The following is a 24086-nucleotide window of genomic DNA, read 5'->3' as shown; positions in this document are numbered from 1 at the left end:
GTGAGTGGCAGGCACTGTCCTTTCCACCTGGAATTCCTGGGAGATGCAGTTCGGACCCTCTTGTCCTGTTGTCTATGTTTTATAACCTCTCTTTCACATTGTCATCTGTCTCTGTGCGCTCCCTTCTGGAAAATTTCCTCAGCTGTTTCAGGTTTAGTAATTCAGTCTCCATATTTCAGTCCATCAATTAAATTACTTTGTTGTTGTTGTTTTAGAATTTAGAAGTTTGTTTTCATATCTAAAAGATTTTAAGGATAATTATTAGCACAAGCATGTGCAAACTAAAAAAAAAATGTGATGTCAATTATACAGTTGATTAAAGCAGTGCTTGGAGGAATCCTGAGCAAAGTTTAAAACTGATACCCCAAAACAGGCATTCCTGAATTTGCTTTTTTCCTCATACTTCTATTTTCTGCTGATTTCTTTGAATTTAAGTGTGATGGTTTTGTTTTGTTTTGAGTCTACTGATATGAATGACATTGATTGATCTTTGAATCTTAAGCCACACTTGCATTCATGGAATAAACCCATCTTGGTCATGATATAGTGTCCTTTCTATATATTGTTGGATTCAATTTGCTAAAATTTTGTTGAGAATTTTTATGTCTGGGTTCATAAGGGATACTGATCTGTAGTTTTCTTGTATTGTCTTTCTGGTTTTGGTACAATACTGACCCTGCCCCCACCCCACCCCCCTCCCCAGGAAATATATTTCCTTCTTTTCAATTTTCTGGGAGAATTTTAGAGAATTAGTATTATTTCTTTCTGGAATGTTTGGTAAAACTCACTATTGAGGACATTGGGCCTGGACTTTTCTTTATGTGGAAAGGTTTTAAGCTATAAATTCCATTTAGTAGATTCAGGACTACTCATGTCATCTGTTATTTTTTCATTGGGCTCTGGTAGTTTTTTGTCTTTCAAGAAATTGTTCCATTTCAATTAAATTCTCAAATTTATTGACAGGAAGTTCATAATATTTTATTAATATCCTTTTCAAAGCTGTAGACTCTGTGGGATGTTCCCAGTCTCATTCCTGGTATTAGTAATTTGTGCCCCTGATCAGTTTGGTTAAATGTTTATGAATTTTATCAATCTTCTCCAAGTATCAGCTTTTGGCTTAACTGATTTTTTTCTCTATTATTTTTCTGTATTTGATTTCATTGCTCTTTCTGCTTTAATCTTTATTATTTCCTCTTGTGCTTACTTTAGGTTTAATTTGGTCTTCACATTTTAGTTTATTAAAGTGAAAGCTTAGGTATTGGAGACTTTTCTTCATTTCAAATATCAACATTTAATGCTATATATTCCATCTAAGCACGGCTTTGGCAGTAATCCCATAGGTTTGAAATACGTTTTCATTTTCTTTCCATTCAAAGAGTCTTTTTTTCCCTAAAATTTCCTGTGATTGCTCCCCTCTCCCTCTTGATCCATGGGTTATTCAGAAGTGAGCAATTTAAGGGGCTCTTGGGGGAGCTCAGTCAGTTAAGTGTCCTACTCTTGATTTCAGCTCAGGTCTTGATTTCATCTTGTGTCATGAGATTGAGCACCACATTGGGCGCTGTGCTGAATGTGGAGCCTGCTTGGGATTCTCTCTCTCCCCCTCTGCCCCTCCCCTGCGCTCACATGCTCTCTCTCAAAATAAATAAATAAACATTAAAAAAAAAAGAAGTGAGCTACTTAAGTTTCCAAATATTTGAAGATTTTTTTGGATCTTTGTTAATGATTTTTAATTTTGTTGTGTAGAGTGTTCTAGAAGTGTTAATAGGTCAAATTAACCTATTAATTGGTTGACTATATTGTTTGTCCTCATTTTCTATTTACTTACTCTGAATTAGTGAGAGGGATATTGAAATCTCAGCTACAATTTTGAGTTAGACTACTTTTATCTCTATCAGTTTGCTCCATGTATTTTGAAATTGTATTATTAGCTGCATAAACACTCAGAATTTGGGCTTCTGATAAATTAATCACCTTATTGTTATGGGATGATCTGCTTTATTCTTGGTAATACCCCTTGTTCTGAAAACTATTTTGATATTAACATAGCCACTCCAGTTTTCTTACGATTTGTGTTAGCATGATATATATTTTCCATTCTCTTACTTTTTATCTATATGTGTCTTTATTCTTAAAGTTGGTTTCTCAGATTACATATAACTGGGTCTTGATTTTAAAGTCCTGTCTGAGGGGCGCCTGGGTGGCGCAGTCGGTTAAGCGTCCGACTTCAGCCAGGTCACGATCTCGCGGTCCGTGGGTTCGAGCCCCGCGTCAGGCTCTGGGCTGATGGCTCGGAGCCTGGAGCCTGTTTCTGATTCTGTGTCTCCCTCTCTCTCTGCCCCTCCCCCGTTCATGCTCTGTCTCTCTCTGTCCCAAAAATAAATAAAAAAAAAATAATAATAAAAATAAAGTCCTGTCTGAGAATCTGCCTTTTAATTGTGTGTTTAGACCATTTACATTTAATGTGATTATTGATGTTTGCTTTTAAATCTACCATCTTGCAATTGGTTTTCTACTCTTCTCATCTCGTTTCTTCCCTTATTTTAGATTATTTTTATGATTACATTTGATCTCATTTGTTGGCTTACTTTCTTATTTTAGGATTTACTCTAGGATTTACAGTATACTTCTTTAATTTGTCTCAGTTTATGTTTAAATATTATACTATCTAACATATAAGAATATTAAAACAGTATATTTCCATTTCCTGTCTTCCAACTTTTGTATGATTGCTGTCATACATTTTACCTTTATATATCTTATACGTGTATATGTGTGTATATATATATAATATAATCTTATATACATTATCTTTATATATTATATCTTACTTTTATATATTATATCTTATCCTTTTGCTCCAAACAGCCCATTATCTTTTAAAGAGATTGAAAATATGAAAGTCTTTTATATTTATCCACATATTTACTATTCCCAGTGCTAATCATTCTTTGGTGTAGATATAGTTTCCATCTGGTATCATCATCCTGCCTGAAGAAATTACTTTAACATTTCTTGTGGTACTGGTCTGATAATGATGAATTCCTTTTGGTTTTGCATACCTGAACTGAAAAAGTCATTATTTCACTTTAACTTAAATAAATTTATTTGTATATGTAAAATATACATGGCATAGTGTTTATTGTAATTATTCAGAAGTATACAATTAAGTGGCATTAAATACATTCACAATGTTGTAGAACTGTTACCAGTAGCTATACCCAAAACTTTTTCATCGTCCCCAACAAAAACTCTGTAGTCGTTAAACAATAACTTTCTTCCTTTCCTTCTTCCAGCCTCTGATAACCTCTATTCTATCTCAATGAATCTGCCTATTTTAGGTACCTCATATAAGAGGAACCATACACTATTTCTCCTTTTGTGTCTGGCTTATTTTTTTAGCATAATGTTTTCAAACTCTATTCATGTTGTAGCATATATCAAAATTTCATTCCCTTTTCTGGCTAAATAACATTCCATTGTATGTATATACCACATTTTATTTATCCATTCATCTGCTGTTGGACACTTGAGTTGCTTTTACCTTTTGGCTATTGTAAATAATGCTGCTATGAGCATGGGTGCACAAATAATCTGAGTCCAGGCTTTCAGTTCTTTTGGATGTATACGTAGGAGTGGGGTTGCTGGATCATATGGCATTTCTATGTTTAACCTTCTGAGAAACTTCCACATTGTTTTCCACAGTGGCTTTACCATTTTACACTACCATCAGTGATGCACAAGGATTCTAGTTTTCCACATCCTCATCAACACTTGTTTTCTCTCTCTGTGTGTGTGTGTGTGTGTGTGTGTGTGTGTGTGTGTGTGTGTGTTTAATATAATAGCTATCCTAATGAGGGGATGTGAAGTGGTATCTCATAGGTTTGATGTGTGTTTCTCTAATGACCAGTGAGATTGAGCATCATTTCATGTGCTTATTGGCCATTTGTATATCTTATTTGGAGAAATGTCTATTCAAATCCTTTACTAAATTTTTAGATTGGCTTGTTGTTGTTGAGTGGAGGAGTTCTTTATATATTCTAGATATTAACCTCTTATCAGATACATGATTTGAAAATATTTTCTCCCATTCAGTAGGTTGTCTTTAATTTTTTGATAGTATCCTTTGATACAATCTTAATTTTGATGAAATCTATTTTTTTCTATTGTTGCCTATGTTTTTGGTGTCATATCCTTGAAGTTGTCGCCAAATCCAATGCCATAAAGATTTTCTCCAATCTTTTCTTCTCTTTTTAAAATTTTACTTATTTAAGTTCAAGTTAGTTAACACACAGTGTAGTATTGGTTTCAGGAGTAGAGCCCAGTGATTCATTACTTACATATATAACACCCAGTGCTCATCCCAACAAGTGCCCTCCTTAATGCCCATCACCCATTTAGCCCATACCCCTCCCCACCCCAGCAACTCTCAGTTTGTTCTATTTAAGAATCTCTTATGGTTTGCTATAGTTTCATTTCTAAAGTTTAGGACTTTGATCCATTTTGTAAATGGTGTAAAGTAAGGGTCCAATTTCATTCTTTTGCATGTGGATATTTAGTTTTCCTAGGATGGTTTGTTGAAAAGACTGTCCTTTTCCCATTGAATGGCCTTGGTACCCTTGTTGAAAATCAATTTACTATTTGTGTGAAGGTTTATTACTGGACTCTCTATACTATTCTATTGGTCTATATGTCTGTTTTGATGTCATTGTCATACTGTTTTAACTATTATAGCTTTGTAGTAAATTTTCAAAGTTGAGAAGTGTGACTCCTCCAATTTTCTTCTATTTCAAGATTGTTTTGGGAGTTCCATATGAATTTAAGGATTGGCTTTTCTATTTCTACAAAGACTACTGGAATTTTGTTTGTTTTTTTTTTGTTTTTTGTTTTTTTTTCAATATATGAAGTTTATTGTCAAATTGGTTTCCATACAACACCCAGTGCTCATCCCAAAAGGTGCCCTCCTCAATACCCGTCACCCACCCTCCCCTCCCTCCCACCCCCCATCAACCCTCAGTTCTCAGTTTTTAACAGTCTCTTATGCTTTGGCTCTCTCCCACTCTAACCTCCTTTTTTTTTTTTTTCTTCCCCTCCCCCATGGGTTTCTGTTAAGTTTCTCAGGATCCACATAAGAGTGAAAACATATGGTATCTGTCTTTCTCTGTATGGCTTATTTCACTTAGCAGAACACTCTCCAGTTCCATCCACGTTGCTACAAAAGGCCATATTTCATTCTTTCTCATTGCCACGTAGTACTCCATTGTGTATATAAATTTCTTTATCCACTCATCAGTTGATGGACATTTAGGCTCTTTCCATAATTTGGCTATTGTTGAGAGTGCTGCTATAAACATTGGGGTACAAGTGCCCCTATGCATCAGCACTCCTGTATCCCTTGGGTAAATTCCTAGCAGTGCTATTGCTGGGTCATAGGGTGGGTCTACTTTTAATTTTTTGAGGAACCTCTACACTGTTTTCCAGAGTGGCTGCACCAATTTGCATTCCCACCAACAGTGCAAGAGGGTTCCCGTTTCTCCACATCTTCTCCAGCATCTATAGTCTCCTGATTTGTTCCTTTAGGCCACTCTGACTGGCGTGAGGTGATATCTGAGTGTGGTTTTGATTTGTATTTCCCTGATAAGGAGCGACGTTGAGCATCTTTTCATGTGCCTGTTGGCCATCCGGATAAGACTACTGGAATTTTGATAGGGACTGCATTGAATCTTTAGATTGCTTTGGGTAGTATTAACATGTAACAGTATTAAGTATTATCCATGAATATGGGATTTTTCTATTTATGTTTTTAATTTCTTTCAGCAATATTTTATAGTTTGTGTACATCTTTCATCTTCTTGGCTAAGTATTTTATTATTTTTAATGCTATTGTAAATGGAACTGCTTTCATAATTTCCTTTTCAGATTGTTCATTGCTAGTATATAGAAATACAACTGATTTTAATGTGTTGATCTTATACCTTGCAACTTTGCTGACCTTGTTTATTAGCTGTAATAGCTTACTTGTGGATTTTGACATTTTCTCTACATAGGATCATGTCATCTGTGAATAGAGATAGTTTTATCTGTTCCTTTCCAATTTGGATGACTTTTATTTCTTGCCTCATAGATTTGGCTAGAACTTCTAGTACAGAGTTGAATAACAGCAGTCAAAGTGGGCATCCTTATCTCATTCCTCATCCTAAAGCTTTCAGGCTTTAATCATTGCATATGAGGTTAACTGTGGAATATTCATAAATACCATTTTTCATGTTGAGAATTTCCCCCCTATTTCTAGTTTTCTAAGAGTCTTTATCATGAGAGGGTGTTGAATTGTCAAATGCCTTTTCTGCACTAATGGAGATGATCATGTCGTGGGGGGGTGCTTTCATTCTGTAAATGTTGATTTTCTTATGTTACACCACTCTTGCATTCCTGGGATGAATCCCATTTGTTCATGGCAAATAAGCCTTTTAATGTGCTATTGGGTTTGATTTACTAACTTTTTTGTTGAATATTTTTGCATCTATATTCATAAGGAATATTGGTCTGTAGCTTTCTTGTGATGTCTTTATTTACTTACTTTCATAAAACTTTTAGAAGTTTATTTATTTATTTTTTGAGAGAGAGTGTGAGCCGGGGAGGGGCAGAGAGAGACGGGGATAGAGGATCCGAAGTAGGTTTAGCAGAGAGGCCGATGTGGGGCTCAACCTCAAGAACTGCAAGATCTGAGCTGAAGTCCAAGGCTTAACCGACTGAGCCACCCAGGCGCCCCTCTTGGGATGTCTTTAACTGGCTTTGGTATCAGAGTAATGCTGGCTTCTTAGAATGAGAGAGGAAGTGTTCCCTCCTCTTCAATTTTGGGGAAAATTTGGGAAGGATTGTGTGGGATCCAAGGAATTTAACAAAAACCCCCTACCCCTGGACAAGCAGAGCAAGACTAACTCCATTTTGTGCTACACCCACCATCTCATGTATAACCCCCACATGACCTGCTTATTGCTTAAGACACTCCCCCACCCTAGTCAAGCCGCTGAGCACACCCTTACTGGAAACCGGCTCAAATACGAATGTGGAACCCCTGACGGCCAAAGAATGTAAACCCCGCCTTTTGCCTGCCAAACTTGCGTGCAAATTCTGACCAGAGTTATAGGCTAGTTCAAACAGTTACTATAGGATAAATTGTAATTCAGTTGGCCACTGCGTGTGGACTGGCATGACTATGCAACTTTCTGTGTGTGTTACAATCTCATTGGCCACCGGCCCCTATAAAACTGCTACGCCTTTTAACCTAGGGGTCCAAGTCCCTGCTCCACTGTGTCGGGTATACTTGGGCCCAAGCTCGAGCTTGCAAATAAACCCTCCTGCGTTTGCATCAGTATCCACTCCTTGGTGGTCTCTTGGATTCGAAATTGGGGGCATTACAGATTGGTGTTAATTCTTTGTTCAATAGAATTCACTGGTGAAGCCATCTGGTCCAGGCCTTTTCTTTATTGGGAGATTTTTCACTACCGATTATGTTGCTTTACTTGTTAGAGGTCTGCTGAGATTTTCTATTTCTTCTTGGGTCAGTTTAAGTAATTTGTGTATTGTAAGAAATTTGTCCATTTTTTATAGATTATATAATTTGTTGGCATTTAGTTTTTATAGTATTCACTTGTAATCCTTTTCATTTCTGTAAGGCCATTATTTAATGTCTTTACTTTCATTTTCAATTTTAATTATTTGTCTCTTTTACTTTGTTGGTCCAGTTAAAGCTTTGTCAATTTCACCTATCTTTTCAAGGAACTTCTGGTTTTATTGATTTTGTTTTTCCATTTTCTACTTTATATCCTAATTTTTATTATTTTCTTCCACATGCTAGCTCTGTGTTTAGCTTGCTCTTCTTTTTCTAGTTGCTTAAGGTGTAAACTGTTACTGATTGGAGATCTTCATTTTTTTAAGTTTATTGATTTATTATTTTGAGAGAGTGCATGAGTAGGGTAGGGACAGACAGATCTACTGTGCGATACACAGGTCTACTGTGCGAGCCTAATATGGGGCTCAATCCCCCAAACTGTGAGATCATGACCTGAGCTGAGAACAAGAGCCAGACTCTTAAGCAACTGAGCTACCCAGGTGCCCTGAGATCTTTCTTCATTTTTAATGTAGGTATTTATAAGGATAAATTTCCCTAGAGTACTGCTTTTGTTGTTGCCCATAAGTTTTACGTGTATTTCATCTTCATTAAAAAAAAAAAAAAAAATTTTTTTAAAGTTTTAGAGCACAAGCCACGGAGAGGGGCAAAGGAAAAGAGAGAGAAAATCTTAAGAGGCTCCATGCTCAGCACAGAGCCCAATGTGGGGTTTGATCCCATGACCCAGGGTTCATGACCTGAGCTGAAGTCAAGAGTCAGATGGTCAACTGAGCCACCCAGGGGCCCCTCATTTTCATTTCTGAAAGACTTTCTCTTAGAATTATGAGACAATTTGGAATTCCTTAGAATTTTGATCTGGGACTTGTTTATTTCAATACTTTAGAGATGTTGCTCCCCTGTCTCCTGGTTTGAGTTGTTTCTGATGAGAATTTTGCTGTCATTCTCACTTTTGTTCTGTATTCTCCTCCCCACCCTGCCCTGCCCACCATCACCACATGGCTATTTATAATTTTTTTATCATTTTTTTCCAGCAATTTGATATGAGTTCTTTGGTATAGTTTTCCTCATGTTTATTCCACTTGGGGTTAATTGAACTTCTTGGATTTTGGGGTTTATAGCTTTCTCCAAAATTGGGGAAAAAAAAAAAAAGCAACCAAACAAATCTGGAGAATAATTTGGCCATTATTTTTTTAAATGTCTTTTTCTATTTTTCATTTCTCCTCTGCCACTCAAATTGCACATATATTAAGCTATTTAATGTTGTCTTATAATTCACTGATGCTGTTTTTTCTTTTTTTTCTGTTTTTCATTTGTTGGTAGTTTCCATTGTAGGCTGTCTTTAAGTTCACTGATGTTTTCTTCTGCAATATCCACAGTACTATTCATCCCATCCAGTGTATTTTGTATCTCAGACATCATAGTTTTCATTTTTGTAATTGTGATTTAGGTCTTCCTTCTGTCTTCCATTTTTTCTTTCAACATGCTCATGTTTACTTTTTTTGGATATGTAGAATATAATCACTTTTTAAACATTCTCCTCTACTAATTCTATTGCTTACATAATTTTTGGGTCTGTTCCTATTGATGGAATTTTCTCTCCTCTGTGGGTCATATACATATACATATTTTTTACTGGATACCAGACATTGTGTATTTTACACTGTACTTTGTAATGTAAAATGTACATTTTGTGCATTTTGTTGGATATTTTGTATCATTTGTTTTCATTTAAATATTCTTGAGGTTTGTCCTGTGACAGTTCCTTGGAAATAGTTGGATCTTTTTAAGGATTATTTTTATGCTTTATTAGGTGGATCCAGAACATCCTTTCATCTGTGGCTAATTTGCCCCTACTTGATACCTGCGAACTCTAATTGCTGCCTCATGTGTTAGGATGTCTTTTTATTCTGATGTTGACAGTATAAAATATTCCTGGCCATGTGTGAGCTCTGTGGATTGTTCTTTCTGCTCCTTTCTTCCAGTTCTTTCCTTGACTTTGATAATTTCTCATACATATGTACTAAAGTCAAAGGTGAGCCTTTGCAGATCTTCAGTGATCTTTTGCTCTCTGAAATTTTCTTTTCTTTTACTCTGTCCCACAATTCTAGGCAGTTTGGTCTTACCGAACCATGCACTCTCTTCAACCCAAGGAAACATCTGGGTTCTGTTTTTTTTTTTTTTTTTTTTTTTTATTATTTTTTAACATTTTCATTTATTTTTGAGAGACAAAGAGCATGAGTGGAGCAAGGGCAGAGAGAGAGGGAGACGCAGCATCCGAAGCAGGCTCCAGGCTCTGAGCTGTCAGCACAGAGCCCAATGCGGGGCTTGAACCCGTCAACTGTGAGATCATGACCTGAGACAAAGTTGGACACTTAACTGAGCCACCCAGATGCCCCTGGGTTCTGTTTTGTTCTCTCTGATCCATGGTCTGGAAACTCTCTACATGTTGTAGGTTGGGGCAATTGTAGGGCTTACTTCATTAGTTTTCCTTCTCTCAAAGATCACTGTCCTGTGCTGCCTGTTGTCTGAGACAGGTCTGAGATCTGTTGTTTCATAGATTTTTTTTTTCATAATATCAGATTTTTAAAAAATGTACATAGACTCAGGCCAATTTCTGGGTCTTTGGTAGTACAAAATGTACGTAAATATGGAGAATAGCAAGTTTGCATATAACTCAGGCATATAAAGTCATTTCTGGTTGCATATTCTTAAGAGACAATTCCTTTTCTGGCCCTTCAGAAGTTACCTCCATCTATCTTCCCTCTGTTCTCTATTTCAGTGCTGAGTAAAGTCACTGGCTCTAGAGGCTTGCAGACAATTTTCCCAATAGTGTTTCCCCACAATGAACTCTACCTTTTCTGCCACTTCAAAAGTTCCTTGAGTTTGAAAACGTTCAAACTGCCTGCTATGAAGTATCAGTGTCCGTTTGGCATTGTATACATTCTGGATCTATAATTTTTCTAAAAGCCTTAATAGTCTTTCAAACTCATCCACTATCCTGGAGCACCCCTGTTTCAAGTCCTCAGGGCTCTAATCTTGGAGCTGTCTCTTGATACCTGTTCTTCAGCCTAGTCTCATCATAGACAAGCATTAACACAGAACAGTGATGTAGCAACATTTTAGTTTTGTGTTTTCAAACTCAAAAATTATTATAAATTGACAGATGATTTGGTGTAGGGAAGTATTAAAGGTGTTTTGATGGCAGAGTGGTGACACAGATAATCACTGCATTGGGAGGTAGATTTTTTTGTTTTAATTGTTTAAGGGGAGAGCTTTAATCTCCTTTTTATTCTGTCAGAAATATGTTGTCAGTCCATTATTTTTTTAGTCCATTAATATTTAATATAATTGTTGATATCATTGGTCATTTTGCTATTATCTTCGTTTTCTCTTTTCCTGCCTTTTAAGCAAATAGTTTTCAGTATCCCATTTTAATCCTCTTATTGGCTTTTAAAGTTATTCTTTTGCATTTTATTTTTACTATTCATTTTATTGTTAATTTTTTGGAGAGAGCACACATGAGCAGAGGGAGGGGGGGGAGAGAGAGAGAGAGAGAGAGAGTGAGTGAGTGAGTGAGTCTCAAGCAGACTCCATGCCCAGCACAGAGCCTGACGTGGGGTTTGATCTCATGACTGTGAGTTCATGACCTGAGCCCAAATCAAAAGTTGGACACTTAACTGACTGAGCCACCTCATCTGCATTTTCTTATTTTTTATAAGAAATTTAAGTATTTATAAGTATTAAGTATTAAGTATTTAAGAAATATAAGTATTTGCTTTAGGGATTACAATATACATCCTTAACTTTTCACAACTTGCCTAGAGTTACTATTTTACCAGTTCACAAAAACATAAAAATATTGCAACCATATAGGTCCATTTACCTACCACCCACATTTTATTCAATAGTTGTTACAGGTATTATATCTTCATATATTACAAACCTCACTATACAATGTTAAGTTTTTTATTCAGTTATAGGTATATTAATGAAATTTAGAGAAAAGTCTTTTATATTTAATCCATTGCCAATTATATTAGTTATCTATTGCTGCATAGCAAGTTACCTCATATCTTAGTGACTTAAGACAATGATAAATATTATTGTCCAGTTTCCGAGAGGCAGGAATCAGAATTGGCTTCACTGGGTGATTCTGTCTTGTGGTTTCTTAGAATGAGATTACAGTCAAAATAATGGCCAGGGTTGCAGTCATCTGAAGGCTTGACTCAAACTGGAGGATCTGTTTCTGAGTTCTCACATTACAGCATATTGATGGCTCAGTTTCTCGCCATATAGATAGAGCCTCTCTCTATAGCTGTTTTGAGGGCCCTCGTGAATATGGCATCTGACTTCTCCCAGTGTGAATGATCTGAGACAGATGAAAGTGGCAGGGTTTGTTTTTGTGTGCGTGTTTGATAAATTGAGATATGACTCTCATACCATGAAATTCATACTTTTAAAGTATACAATATTCACAAAATTATGGAATCACCCCTATGGCTTGATTCCAGGATATCTTCATCATCCCAAGAGGAAAGGCTGCACTCGGTAACTATTATTCCCATTTCACTCTTCCCCTGGCAAACACTAATCTCCCTTCTGCCCCCATGGATTTGCCTATTTTTGACATTTGATATAAATGAAATACTTTATGTGGTCTTTTGTGTCTGGATTCTTTTATTTAGCATAATGTTTTCGAGACCCATGTTGTATCATGGGTCAGCACTTCATTTCTTACCAAATAACATTCCATTGTATGGACACTCATCAGCTGAACATTTGGGCCCCACTTTTTGGCTATTGTGAATAGTGCTATTGTGAACATTTGTGCACGGGTTTTTGTGCTGATATAGATTTCAAATGCTCTTGTGTATATAACCACTAGTGGAACTGCTAGATCATATGGTCGGTCACTCCACGTTTTACGTTTAGCGGAACTGCCAAACTGTCCTCCGAAACAGCCGCACCATTTTACAGTCCCACTAGCAATGTGGGAGTTCCGATTTCTCCACATCCTTGCTAACTGTTATTGTCTAGCTTTTTAAATTTACTTATTTTTAAAAATATTTTTAAAATGTTTACTTTGAGAGAGAGAGGGAGAGAATCGCAGGCAGGCTCCACGCTTAGTGTGGAACCTGATGTGGGGCTCCATCTCCAGACCATGAGATCGTGATCTGCGTTGAAATCAAGAGTCAAATGCTTCACAGACTGAGCTGTCCAGGGACCCCCTCCTGCCCTGCTTTTTAAAATTATAGTCATCTTAGTGGATGTGAAGTGGTATCTCATGACTGATTTGTATTTCTCTGGTGATTAATGATGTTGAGCGTCTTTTCATGTACTTATAGGCCATTTATATATCTTCTTTGGAGAAATGTGTATTCAAATCTTTTGCCCACACAAAGAATTGAATTATATTTTTATTGTTGAGTTGTAAGAGTTCTTTAAATATTCTGGATACTTAATCTTTATTGCTGATTTACAAATAATTTATCCCATTCCTTGGGCTTTTTATAGTCTTGGTTGTGTCTTTAAAGCAAAAATGTTTTAAATTGTGATGAAGTGCAATTACCTATTTTTTTCCTTGGTTGTGTTTTAGGTATCATGTCTAAAAGAATCATGCTTGGAGTGCCTGGCTGGCTCAGTCAGTTAAGCGTTTGACTTCGCCTCAGGTCATGATCTCATGGTTCCTGAGTTCAAATCCTGCATCAGGCTCTGCGCTGGCAGTGCTTTAGATCCTCTCTCTCTCTCTCTGCCCTTCCCCTGCTCCCACTCTCTCTCTCTCAAAAACAAACATTAAAAAACATTAAAAGAATCATGCTTAATCCAAGGTTATGAAGATTTATGCCTATATCAATGTCTTTAGTGACCTAGCTTTGGAAATCTTACACTATCATTTCACATTCTGTGGTGGCCACACAGACCAGTCCTGATAGTGTGGGAGGGGATGATATAGAGAACATAAATACCAGGAAGAAAGGATCACTGGAGACCATTTTGAGATTATTAGACTGACTTCTTAATTCCTGTAAATCTGGATTCCCATCTGGGCTCATTTCCCTAGACCTGAAGAACTTTTTAGTAATTCCTGTAAAGTAGGTCTGCTGCTGCTGACTCCTCATTAGTTTATCTGAAAATGTCAATATTTTACCTGCATTTTGAAGAGTATTTCCACTTGGTATAGGATTCTGGGTTGACATGTTTTACTTTCACACCTTTAAATATGTTATCTCATTGTCTTCTAGTCCCTGTGACTTTGATGAGAAGTTTGCAGTATTTCATATAATTGGAATGTGGTTTCTTTGTAAAGCGTCATTTTTATTTTGGTGCCTTTAAGATTTTCTATTTTTAGTTTCCAGCAATTTGACTATGAAGTTCTGCAGTGTAGCTTTCTTTTTATTTATTCTGTTTGGGGTTTGTTGTGATTCTTGAACTTTCTCCACGTTTGGAAAGTTTTGGCCATTATTAAAAAACAAAAAACCTGAAGCACCTGGTTGTAGAGCATGTGACTCTTGATCTCAGGGTCCCGAGTTCAAGCCCCACGTTGAGTGTGGAGCCTACTTAAAAACAAAAAAAAAATTCCTTTTTCTACCTAATTCTTTCCCTCTTCTCATTCCAATTATGTATTTGTATGTTAGACTGTTTGTTGTTGTCCCACAGATCAAAGATGCTCTGACCATTTTTTCAGGGTCCCCCCCCCCCCCACCGTTCTTCAGATTGGATGTCTATTGTTCTATTTCAGGGTTGAAAAACTGGATCACTCCAGGCCAAATCTGTTTATCCCTATTCATTTACCATAGTTGCTTTCACACTACAATGGCAGAGATGAGTAGTTGTAATGGAGACTTTTGACCCTCAAAGCCAAAAGTATTTACCATGATTCATCCCAGAAAAGTTTTACCAACCCCGCTCTTTTTCAAGCTGAATGATCCTTTAACAGGTCACTGTCAATGTGTTGTTAATCCCACCTACTGAATTTACTTTCAGGTCTTGTATTTTTCAGTTTTATAATTTTTATTTGGTTCATTACTTTTTCTCTGCTGACAGTTCCTCCTTGTGCATTCATTATATTTTCCTTTATATTTTTTGGCATCATTGAAATAGTTGATTTAAAAGTTTTAAGTGTTAATTCTAACATTTGGGTCATCTCAAAGGCACTTTCCGTTAGTGCCTCTTCTCTTTGGTACGGATCACATTTTCTTGTTTTTCATTATGTGTAGTAATTTTGAATTCTATCCTAGATACTGTAGAAGTTCTGAAGACTAATTTTGAAAACAGGCAGTTAGGTTGGCTGACCTCAGACTAAAAATTTGATTCCCCTGTGCCGTGCAGCAGCTATTCCTTTTAAGTTCTTCTAGTTGGCTGCTTGGAGTCTGCTAAGTGTGTATTTAGAGACAAAAGATTTAGGCAGGGTATATACATAGAACATGGACCTCTCTTTCTGGGATTTACTCCCTCATTTTTTAAGGTGCTAGGGTCATTCTAAACCATTTCCTTCGATTACTGAAGCAATAACAGGTCCTCTGGCACCTGGGACCTGACCTCAGGCAAAAAGCCATAAACATGGGAACTCACTCCGTGACATTTCCCTCCAACCGTCAACTAACTCCCTTTCAGTTTCTCTCCAGTTTGGTTGCTCTTCACTGCCTTACAGTGGTGGTTTTCTTCATTTTCTTGAGAATTTATAGTTGTCATTTGTGGGAGAGTTGAATGAATACTTCTACCCTTAGCAGAAGCAGAATCTTCTTTACTGCTTTATAGAAGACACTTTCTAGATTTTAAAGTTATTTTTAGCAGGAGGATTGGCTTGAATTACAGCCCACCATTACTGGAGATCATAACAGCAGCTGACAGTTGTTTTCATTTATTTTTATGGTTTGTTGTTTTGTTTTAATGACAGCAATGGGGGATTCATCATTTTAACATTAAAATCTGGTTGCTTCAGATGCCTCAAAGAGAGGTTTTGTTTGGTCCTGGCCCCTCCTCCTAGGGACTCCTGATTTGTACAAGAACAGTCTTTCAGTTAGTCCACACTGCCATAACATTACTGGGAGGAAGGCCTCGCATTATGCCTCTGAACAGCAGCTGGGTCAGAACAGGGCCCCGGGCAGCCCAACTCCAGCTCTTCCCTGCCTAACAGGGTTGGTGGTCACTGACCTCCAACAGGACGCTGTTTGCGCAGTGCCCCGTTTACGGGCCCTCCACCCCCTTTGTTTAAGCCACACAAGTCCTATCTACAAAACCTGGGTGGGACTACTTTCCGATAAGCTGGGCAAGGAGGCAGGAAGATCTGAGGCAGATTATCTGACCTTGAAACTCCTTTTTCTGGTGTGTGAAATGGATAATAAAATCCGTCTTCCCTGTATCATGAGGTTTTATTAAAAATATGAGGTGATTACCATCTTGGCCCCCAGAGGTGGAACATGCGCTGGATTTGGGAAGATCCAGGCAGAGGTGGTTGCAATGATCATTATTTGCTTTGGGCAGTGGCTGGGCTTCAAATGTTTCGGACCCAGTAGGCCAGAGAGCCATGACAGAGTGTCTAATGACTTAGCTGTATTTTGAGGGTGGGGACTATCTGTAGTTCTGTGCTGGGCAGGAAGTACAGTGGTTAAGGTCACAGGCCAGCGTTTAGAGCGAATTCTGTCACTTGCCGGATCTTGGGGGCTTGGCGAGTTCCTCTGTAACACTGGTGGCGGTAGTGGCACTCACCTCAGAGGACTCTTGTCAGGCGAGGCGGTCCTCATCTCTGGGGTCTGGCTATCACTTGCCAGGACTCTCTCCATCCAACTTCCCGGTGTTTAATGACCTGTCCTGGCCCTCTGAGCTCTGTTTGGATCATGGTTACGTTTTCTCCTTGCTTCCTGTCCTCTTCCGCTTTGCTAGCCTGGCAGTAGTGTCCTGAGCCACACTGGCAAGAGAAACGTTGGGCGAGGCTCAAGACAAAGACCAGGCCGTTCCTCCCAGTTACTGCCAGGCCATTCCTCTGCTCGTGTGGAACAGAGCCATTCAACCAGTTATTAATCCACTACAACAATGACGTAGGAGTATCAGTGATACTCAGCCCTGACTTCCCCACCTTGTCCCTGAGGATCATTTTCCAAATGCTTGCTGGCGCAGAGGCGCAGAGAGAGAAAGGCATTCTTACTTTTTACTTACACTGGCTCCTGTTCCCCTTCTATCTTGTGGACTGCAGCCAAGTGGCTCAGAATGACGCTGCTCTTTATTTTAAAACAGACTGGAAGTTTGGCCCACTGAGTCTTTTGTTCCCAAGGTGTTCAAGAAAAGCCTACAGAGTTGGGAGCTACTACAAGCCCACAATGACTGAAGGGGTGGTTTCACAGTGCAGCGGTTAACTTTTCCCTCAAAACACATAGCAGGACTCTAGAGCGCACCAGTGTAAAAGAGGGCATATGTGGCGTTTATTACGGAAAAGGAATGTACTACAAAAAAGTGAAAACGTCACCAGTGGTTGTTTGCAGAATCTGGTTACAGGTTGATACCCTTGGCCTAGGCGGCCAAAATGTTTAAGGACCCATGAGGCAGAATCTATCCCAACTGTGTTACTGGAAAGACTAATGTGGGGACACGTCACGTTTCTGTTCTGCTCAGTCTGGGCTGCAAAAAATTAAGGCCGAAGCTGCCTCATAATGAATGGCTAAGGGAAGGCTCTAAAGGTTCTGGGAGGCCATTCCTTAAACTTAGCCAGGGAGAGGCATACCGCTGGGTCCCACCCAGACATCCCAGGATATGCACATGTGGGAAACTGCTACACTATCATCCCTGCTTTGTATCAAGTCCTTCGGTGCTTACAGGAAAATGTCAAGACCCTGGTCTGGCCTGGTTTTATGGTAAAGATCCTATTACCTACGCAGAATCCATTCTGTTTTGGAAGACTGGACTAGGATTCAAATGCCAGCTCTCTCTTCACGTCTCAACAGTGGAAAGATAACCAGTTTCTTCAGTGATGAACTGGAAGCATTTACAGCAGCTGTGGTTGTTTAGATAATGAAAGTGTGACATCTGTTTAAATAGGGTTATCTTAATTGTATTCTAACTCCATGAAGACTGGTAAATTGTGTGGAATACATGAAAACTCAATAGACCAGTGTAGTGCCTAGTATTCATTTAATATTCTATTTTTTAAAGGCTAGATTTTTAAATGTTTATTTGTGAGAGAGTGCACATGATTGGGGAAGGGGCAGAGAGAGAAAGGCATAGAGGATCTGAAGCAGGCTCTGCACTGTCAGCACAGAGCCTGATGTGGGGCTCAAAGTCAGGAATGTGAGATCATGACCTGAGCCAAGGTTGGACACTCAACCGACTGAGCCACCCAGGTGCCCCTTTAAATAAGGCATTGTTATCCCCAAGGTTCAGAGGGGCTTTGTCACCAACCCCAGGCCACATGTGGCTATGTGAGGCTAACTGCTGCTGATGCCTTACCACACAGAATGTCATGGGAGCCACTCTCCTGCCTCTCACTATTGCCCTCACCTTGGTATTTAAAGCCTCGGGGAATGTATGTTTCTATCTTTAAGACATCCCAGTTCTTTATCTTCAGCTGCTCTACTGGCTAAACCAGAACTCTTCTCCTTTATCTTTCCTTTCTCTCAGTTCCGGCAAATAGCTGTTCAGGTCAAAAGCTGAGGGGTCTCCTTCCGGTCCCCATCCTCTCCATCCAGTATGGCAGAGGGTTCTTCCCAACTCTTAGTCCCAGCCACCTTGCACCGGGACGGCACAGCAGGGGACCTGCTGGCAGGACAGCTCCGTGAAGACCACGGTGAAGGCCAGACCGGATGGCAGCAGGGGGACACATTAGGTGACATCCAGTGGCACAGGCCCTGATTGCACCTGTGGCTGTTGAAAGGGCCAGGGCAGTGGAGAATGGGGGAGGGTGTCTCTCCATTCCCCGAGCTTCTGGGTAGGGCTGAGGCTCATGGCCCGAGCTGCCAACTGTCTCCACCGCTGTCATCCATACAGTGCTTTGTCATCTTGGAGGCCAGTGGTGCTCCTTCCTGTACTAGCAGGTCCTTAACCTCTCTCTTGAAATTAGCCGTCTACCCTCCCCAGGAAGCCTGCGTAAGTGGGCACAGCAGCCCAGGATGTGCTACTGCATACCCACCAACTGAAGTATGAGGAAATCCACTGTCTCTAGGGGAAAAGGTTCAACTACAAAGGCCGTAAGTTAGGTACACGTGCTACCTGCATCTCAAAGTCCAGGTGAGCTGTGTGAACGGTCTCATTAGCAGGTGGATAGGCAGAGGCACCTGGGCGGCTCAGCTGGCTAAGCGCCCAACTTCGGCTCAGGGCATGATCTCGCGGTTCGTGAGTTCGAGCCCCGTATCGGGCTCTGTGCTGACAGCTCGGAGCCCGGAGCCTGCTTCAGTTTCTATGTCTCCTCTCTCTGCCCCTGCCCTGCTCGCACTCTCTCAAAAAGCGAATAAACGTTAAAATATTTTAAAAGAAGGCGGATAGGTAACTTGCTTGGAGCCAGTCTGTTCGGCAAGGCAGAGGAACTGGCACTCAGAACCCAGAGGCTGGGATGCTGGCATGTGGCCACCCTGCTGCCCTCTCTCCATCTCTTTGTTCTCTGGACACCCCTTCCTTTCTTTCATTCCTCATGAGGCAAAAGCCCACTGGTTGGCATACTTCCCGACTCCCAGTCTCAAGCCTTGTTTCCTCTCCCTAACTTGGTTCCCGTTCCTCAGTCTTGTGGATCTAGTGAGGATCCCAGGACTCAGTGGGGGCTGGAGCAAGCTCACGGACTCCTCTATTTCAGGACCACTGTTCACCTGCGAACCAGCGGAAAGTTACACAGTTCTACTTAACAGGGGATAGACTTCTTGGAACTTAAACAATTGACTATGCAGCATCCAAATGAGAGGAGCCATAAGCCTGAGTCCACCACATGAATTTTTAATAATTCAAGTATCCAAGAGCTCTATAGCACACCAAAGTGCTCGCCACTAGAAAGCACTGCAGAAAGCTAGAATTGCCACAAACGAACTGCTGGCTGTTGGTAGTGAGACTTCCAAACAATGCTTCAGAGACAGAGTGTGCTCGGTGCTTCCTTCGGCTGTCGTTTATACATTTAGTCAGGAACATGGCTGCTTCTGCACCATGGTTATAACTCTGCTTTCAACTTTGTTAGCTGGGCGCATCCAGTCCCGTGAACAAGCATTCCCAACTATGTCTTTGCTATTTATGGGAAAGCCCAGAGTCCTGGACTGAAAGCTCTAGAATGTACTTGTCAAAGGTGAAATAAAATGGAGCCGGGAGGCCATTAAGGAGGTGGGCCTCAGGCACATCCTCACCAGGTGGGGACGTGAACTGGGCTAAACTGCAGATACTCCCAAGGACTCTGCTGGGACCTGCAACTTGCTACGGTGACAAGCTTTTGCCTTCCAGGGGACAGCCTTAACAACCCCATTGTGTTCTGCCAAGATTAGTTGTCTGCCGCCAACACCAATGAGAACTCTTCGTAGACAATATCTATTCACTCAAAAAAATCCTCTGGTTTTTGCCCCCTAGTGGGACACTACTTGGGATGCTACCCAAATCGGTGTACCCCGAATTGCAATTCCTTGATCCCAAATAAACACCTCTGCTTATTACTGCCTCCTGACAATTTTAGGTTGACGCACTCTGAAACTCAGCGCTGTGCTGCTGGGTAACCTCATGTGCGGAGACAACGTTCCATGGTTAAGCAGCCCCTGCAGCAGACCACTAGAGTAGGGCATCGGCTGTTGGGTTTTGTTCCCCGGTATCAGCCAGTGCCTGATACGGCTTAAGTTGAAACATGACTAAATTACCACCTATGGATGGGAAAGGGTTTGAGTTCCAAAGGAAAGGCCAAGGAGGAAACCGATTACATGGCCGAAAAGGAGGAGTGGACAAAGTACTGTTCTGGGAGAGGCTCCATTCACATGAGAAGTTAGACTCCGAACCTGCAGAAGTGAAGAGTTCATTCAGTCTCGGAAACAGGGAGCAGTCTGTAAATTGCACCAGAATAGAAATAACTCCTGGGTAAAAAAGGTCTTACCTGGCTTATCCCTCCCGGAAGAGAGAAGAGCCCGGGTTCTGTGGCCACATCTGCACGACTTCATACAGACTCCATGGCAAGGCTGACACCTGTGTTAAGAGCCACTGTTCTTGAAGTGATTTCACGGCTGGAAACTGCCAAGGTGATGTGACGGAGCGAAGGGAGGAGGCCGTGCAGGCCAGCGTGTGCTGGAACACCAGAAGTAGGATGCGTTGCTTTCCTTCGGAGCCTGTGTGGCCTGGCCTGCCTTGCTTCCATGGAAAAGAACCGCAGTCGAGATTCCTGAGGAGTGCGCTTCATGTATATACAAAACGATTACATTCCGAGGCTCTGACGTAAATGTTGGCCTTCACCAAACACAAATGTCTACATACAACGCTGGATCTGGTTAGCGGTAACGTGAGAGCTGCTCTGCAGACACGGCAGAATCTATTTTTAACACTTTGTTGACAAAACAGAACTCGCTTCGCTCCAGCCTCACAGAGAACTAGCCTTTTTTCTTGTAGGTAACATAACTTACCTGTTTAACCAAGGCCTGTGCTGGCATGCTACAAAGGCACCCCCCCAAGGCCCCCAGTGCCGATTTGCACCATCCCCACACAAGGCGCTGTGTAGTTGTCTTATTCAGAAAAACAGAAGCTGTAATAGCAGTGATGGAACATACAAGACTTTGGGTAAACTTTGCTGTCTTATCTTCATTAGCTCAAATTAGAAGACAGTTACTATGAGAGTTTCAAAGTGCAGTCTCTCTGGAGGTGGAAGAACCTCAGACCCAGACCAGAGGAAGAAAGGGGGACTGTGCTAGAACCTTGTCAACATGCCTTGCCTAATGCAAACAAGACTTCTTAGAAAACACCAGAAATCAGAGCATCTGAAGAAAACGGAAAAAATAAGAGGAAGACAGAAGTCTGTATGAGGCAGGGGAGGGGAGAAGATTGTAAGGAGAAACTGAAATAATGTGCTATAACTGTAGCTGCTCCCTGCCCCCCAAGAGTCCTGTTATTTCCAGAACCAGGGGAAATTCTAATGTGTCTTTTGTGGTTGATTTAAAACAAAGGGAATATTTGCGGTTCCTGTGCCAAAGTTTTAAGGGCTTTGAGGACTAGCAGCTGGAATCCAAATTACTTTCAGGAGACCCGTGTGGGTACTTTTCCCCCTAAACCTGCACAGGAGCAAGGATGACAAAAAATTATATTGTCCGGATTTTAGGTTTTTCATGAAAAGATAGTTAAATAAAGATAATCACTGCCAGGATACTACCTCTAACCATTACAAGCACTTAGTCACTTTGGAAGAGTTCCCCCACCCCCTGCCTTGTTTAATTAGCATCCTCGAGGGCTGAGGAAGGATACAGCTGATGAGCAGCGAGCACATGAGTGTACCTTTGGTATTCACCAAATCCAGAGGCTGTTATGAGTCTGTGGGCAACGGAAGCTTCAATTCTTTGACATCTCTAGGACTGAACCAGAGCCACGGGTGACCTTGTCTGGAGACAGGGTCTTCCCATCAGTCTTCTGGAACAGGCACAGCAGGTAGGAGGTGACGGGAGCTCTGTGTGGTACCAACAACCAAAAGTGAAGATGAGGTGACAAAGGCTAGAAAGGAGTCATTTATTAAAAAAACAAAAACAAAAACAACAGAACACAAAAAACAAAACAGCCCTCAGCAGGATTTGAAGACACAACAGAAGAACGCACCATCCTGATCGCTTCCCGCCCTCACGCCCTGCGACGCGCACGGCCTACGAGCTCTGTCCACCGTGGCTTCTGGCAACGGGAAGCCCAGCACACCAGTTCATCACACAGGTTGAGGCAGAGGCACGTCACCTGCCAAAGGGAGAAATCAGGACACGTGGGCCCTTCTCCGACCTCTGCTGTCAGGTAGCCAGGATTCTCTCTGCCTGTACAGTGGGCAATTTCTTACCGGGCTGGGGGTGCTGAGACAAAGGCGAGCTGACACGATCACACTTAAATTACTAGCAGAATGCCAGCTCTCCAGCAAAGACCACAGCACACGGTCAGATTCTAAGGGGACAGAGCAGCTCGCTCCTTCCACAACTCCTAGAACGTAGGGCCCAGCTCAGCGGGGCATTTGACATTTGTCCCCAACACCCAGTTGTCACCACAGGTAAACCAAGACCATAATCACAACAGCAAGGACAGGATCGTGTTGCTTTTTTCCTTTTTTTTTCTTAAAGGAGTGAGGGCATGGAAAATACAGCACACCAATGAAACAAAATGCCAAAAAAAAAAAAAAAATACAAAAAAAAATAGAAAATAGAAAAATGTATTTACAAGTAGTACATTACTATGATCAGAAAGCACAAAGACACCTGCTGCTATATTACATGCATTGGTTCAAGAAGAAACTACTAAAAACCCTGCAAGGGAGAAGCCTGTAAAAACAAACAAAAAAAGGGCCAAAAAGTTTTAACTTTTCATCCCTAATTTGCTACACTGATCAAAACCAAATGAGAGCCCCCTAAAGTCCATGAGTATATCAGTACAAATACTATACTGGTTTTTAACTGCACGTTCAGTTGTGGAGGGAAAGACAGCAGCTTATCCATATACAAGAAAGCCAGAGTAAACTGCTCTACATGCTAAAAATTACAGCAAGTCCCTGTCTGCTACACAGCATGATCTTAGCAGGTTTTAATTTTTGTTTATTCATATATACCTATGTGCGTGTGTGTGTATGTATAAAAACCGTGCCCTCGTTCACTGCCAACACAACATCTGGGTGGACATGAACTCATTACAACAAATTCTTATGTTTATGTTGTAAGAAGTCACTCAATGTCTGTGGATTTAATAAGTCACTTCACACCACAGAAAATATTTAATAAATCCAAAAAAAGGAAAGAATAGAACGACAGAAGAGCTTCTGTCTCAGTTCTCTGAAACTGAGTCCCCCATAGGAAACTGGTCCCAAAGTTCTTGAGGGTTCACTGAAGAAACTTCGGTTTGCTGATATTTTTCATCCTTTTAGTGTTCAAAAGGTACAGAACGACTCCTTGCCGTTGTCAGTTTTAAACAGTCACATCTCCATCCCCCACGGGTAACAGTCTGGTGCAGATTCATAAAAACGGGGGAGGAAGGAGCGCTGGGGAGGGCCTGTCACTTCAGGAGGGGCTCCGCCTCTACAACGGCAGGAAGAGAAAGAACCAAGCAGGGCTCCAGCACCTCGCTCCTGCAAACAAGCTCCCTGCAAACGCAAAATCCAGTCACACGTCAGTTCCTTAAACAGGTACATCTCTGAGTACCAGGCCAGCGCTAAGAGGAAACAAAACCACGCGTTGACAGAAAAGGACTAAGATGGCCATTCTGGTCACTCTCTGGGATCCATCATACTTCCAGGAATCGGGAGCTGCTGGACTTGGAGTGGAATGGCTCAGACCACATCCGCCGAAGGTCACCC

The 24086-nt window shown here is 40.8% G+C and overlaps 1 protein-coding gene across 2 annotated transcripts in view; it reads right to left on the bottom strand.

Moving 5' to 3' along the window:
* Positions 1-14319: 14319 nt before the first annotated feature.
* SPPL3 (signal peptide peptidase like 3) overlaps positions 14320-24086 on the bottom strand; it is a 152192-nt gene continuing 142425 nt past the window's right edge. For both annotated transcript variants that reach the window (XM_049619225.1, XM_049619226.1), the window contains exon 11: positions 14320-24085. In XM_049619225.1, the coding sequence (XP_049475182.1) occupies positions 24014-24085 (72 nt within the window). In that variant the 3' untranslated portion in view covers positions 14320-24013. The remainder of the gene's footprint in view (position 24086) is intronic.

The sequence above is a fragment of the Panthera uncia genome (assembly GCF_023721935.1).
Source record: "Panthera uncia isolate 11264 chromosome D3 unlocalized genomic scaffold, Puncia_PCG_1.0 HiC_scaffold_8, whole genome shotgun sequence".
Taxonomy (NCBI): domain Eukaryota; kingdom Metazoa; phylum Chordata; class Mammalia; order Carnivora; family Felidae; genus Panthera; species Panthera uncia.
This window is presented reverse-complemented; position numbering and strand designations above follow the sequence as displayed.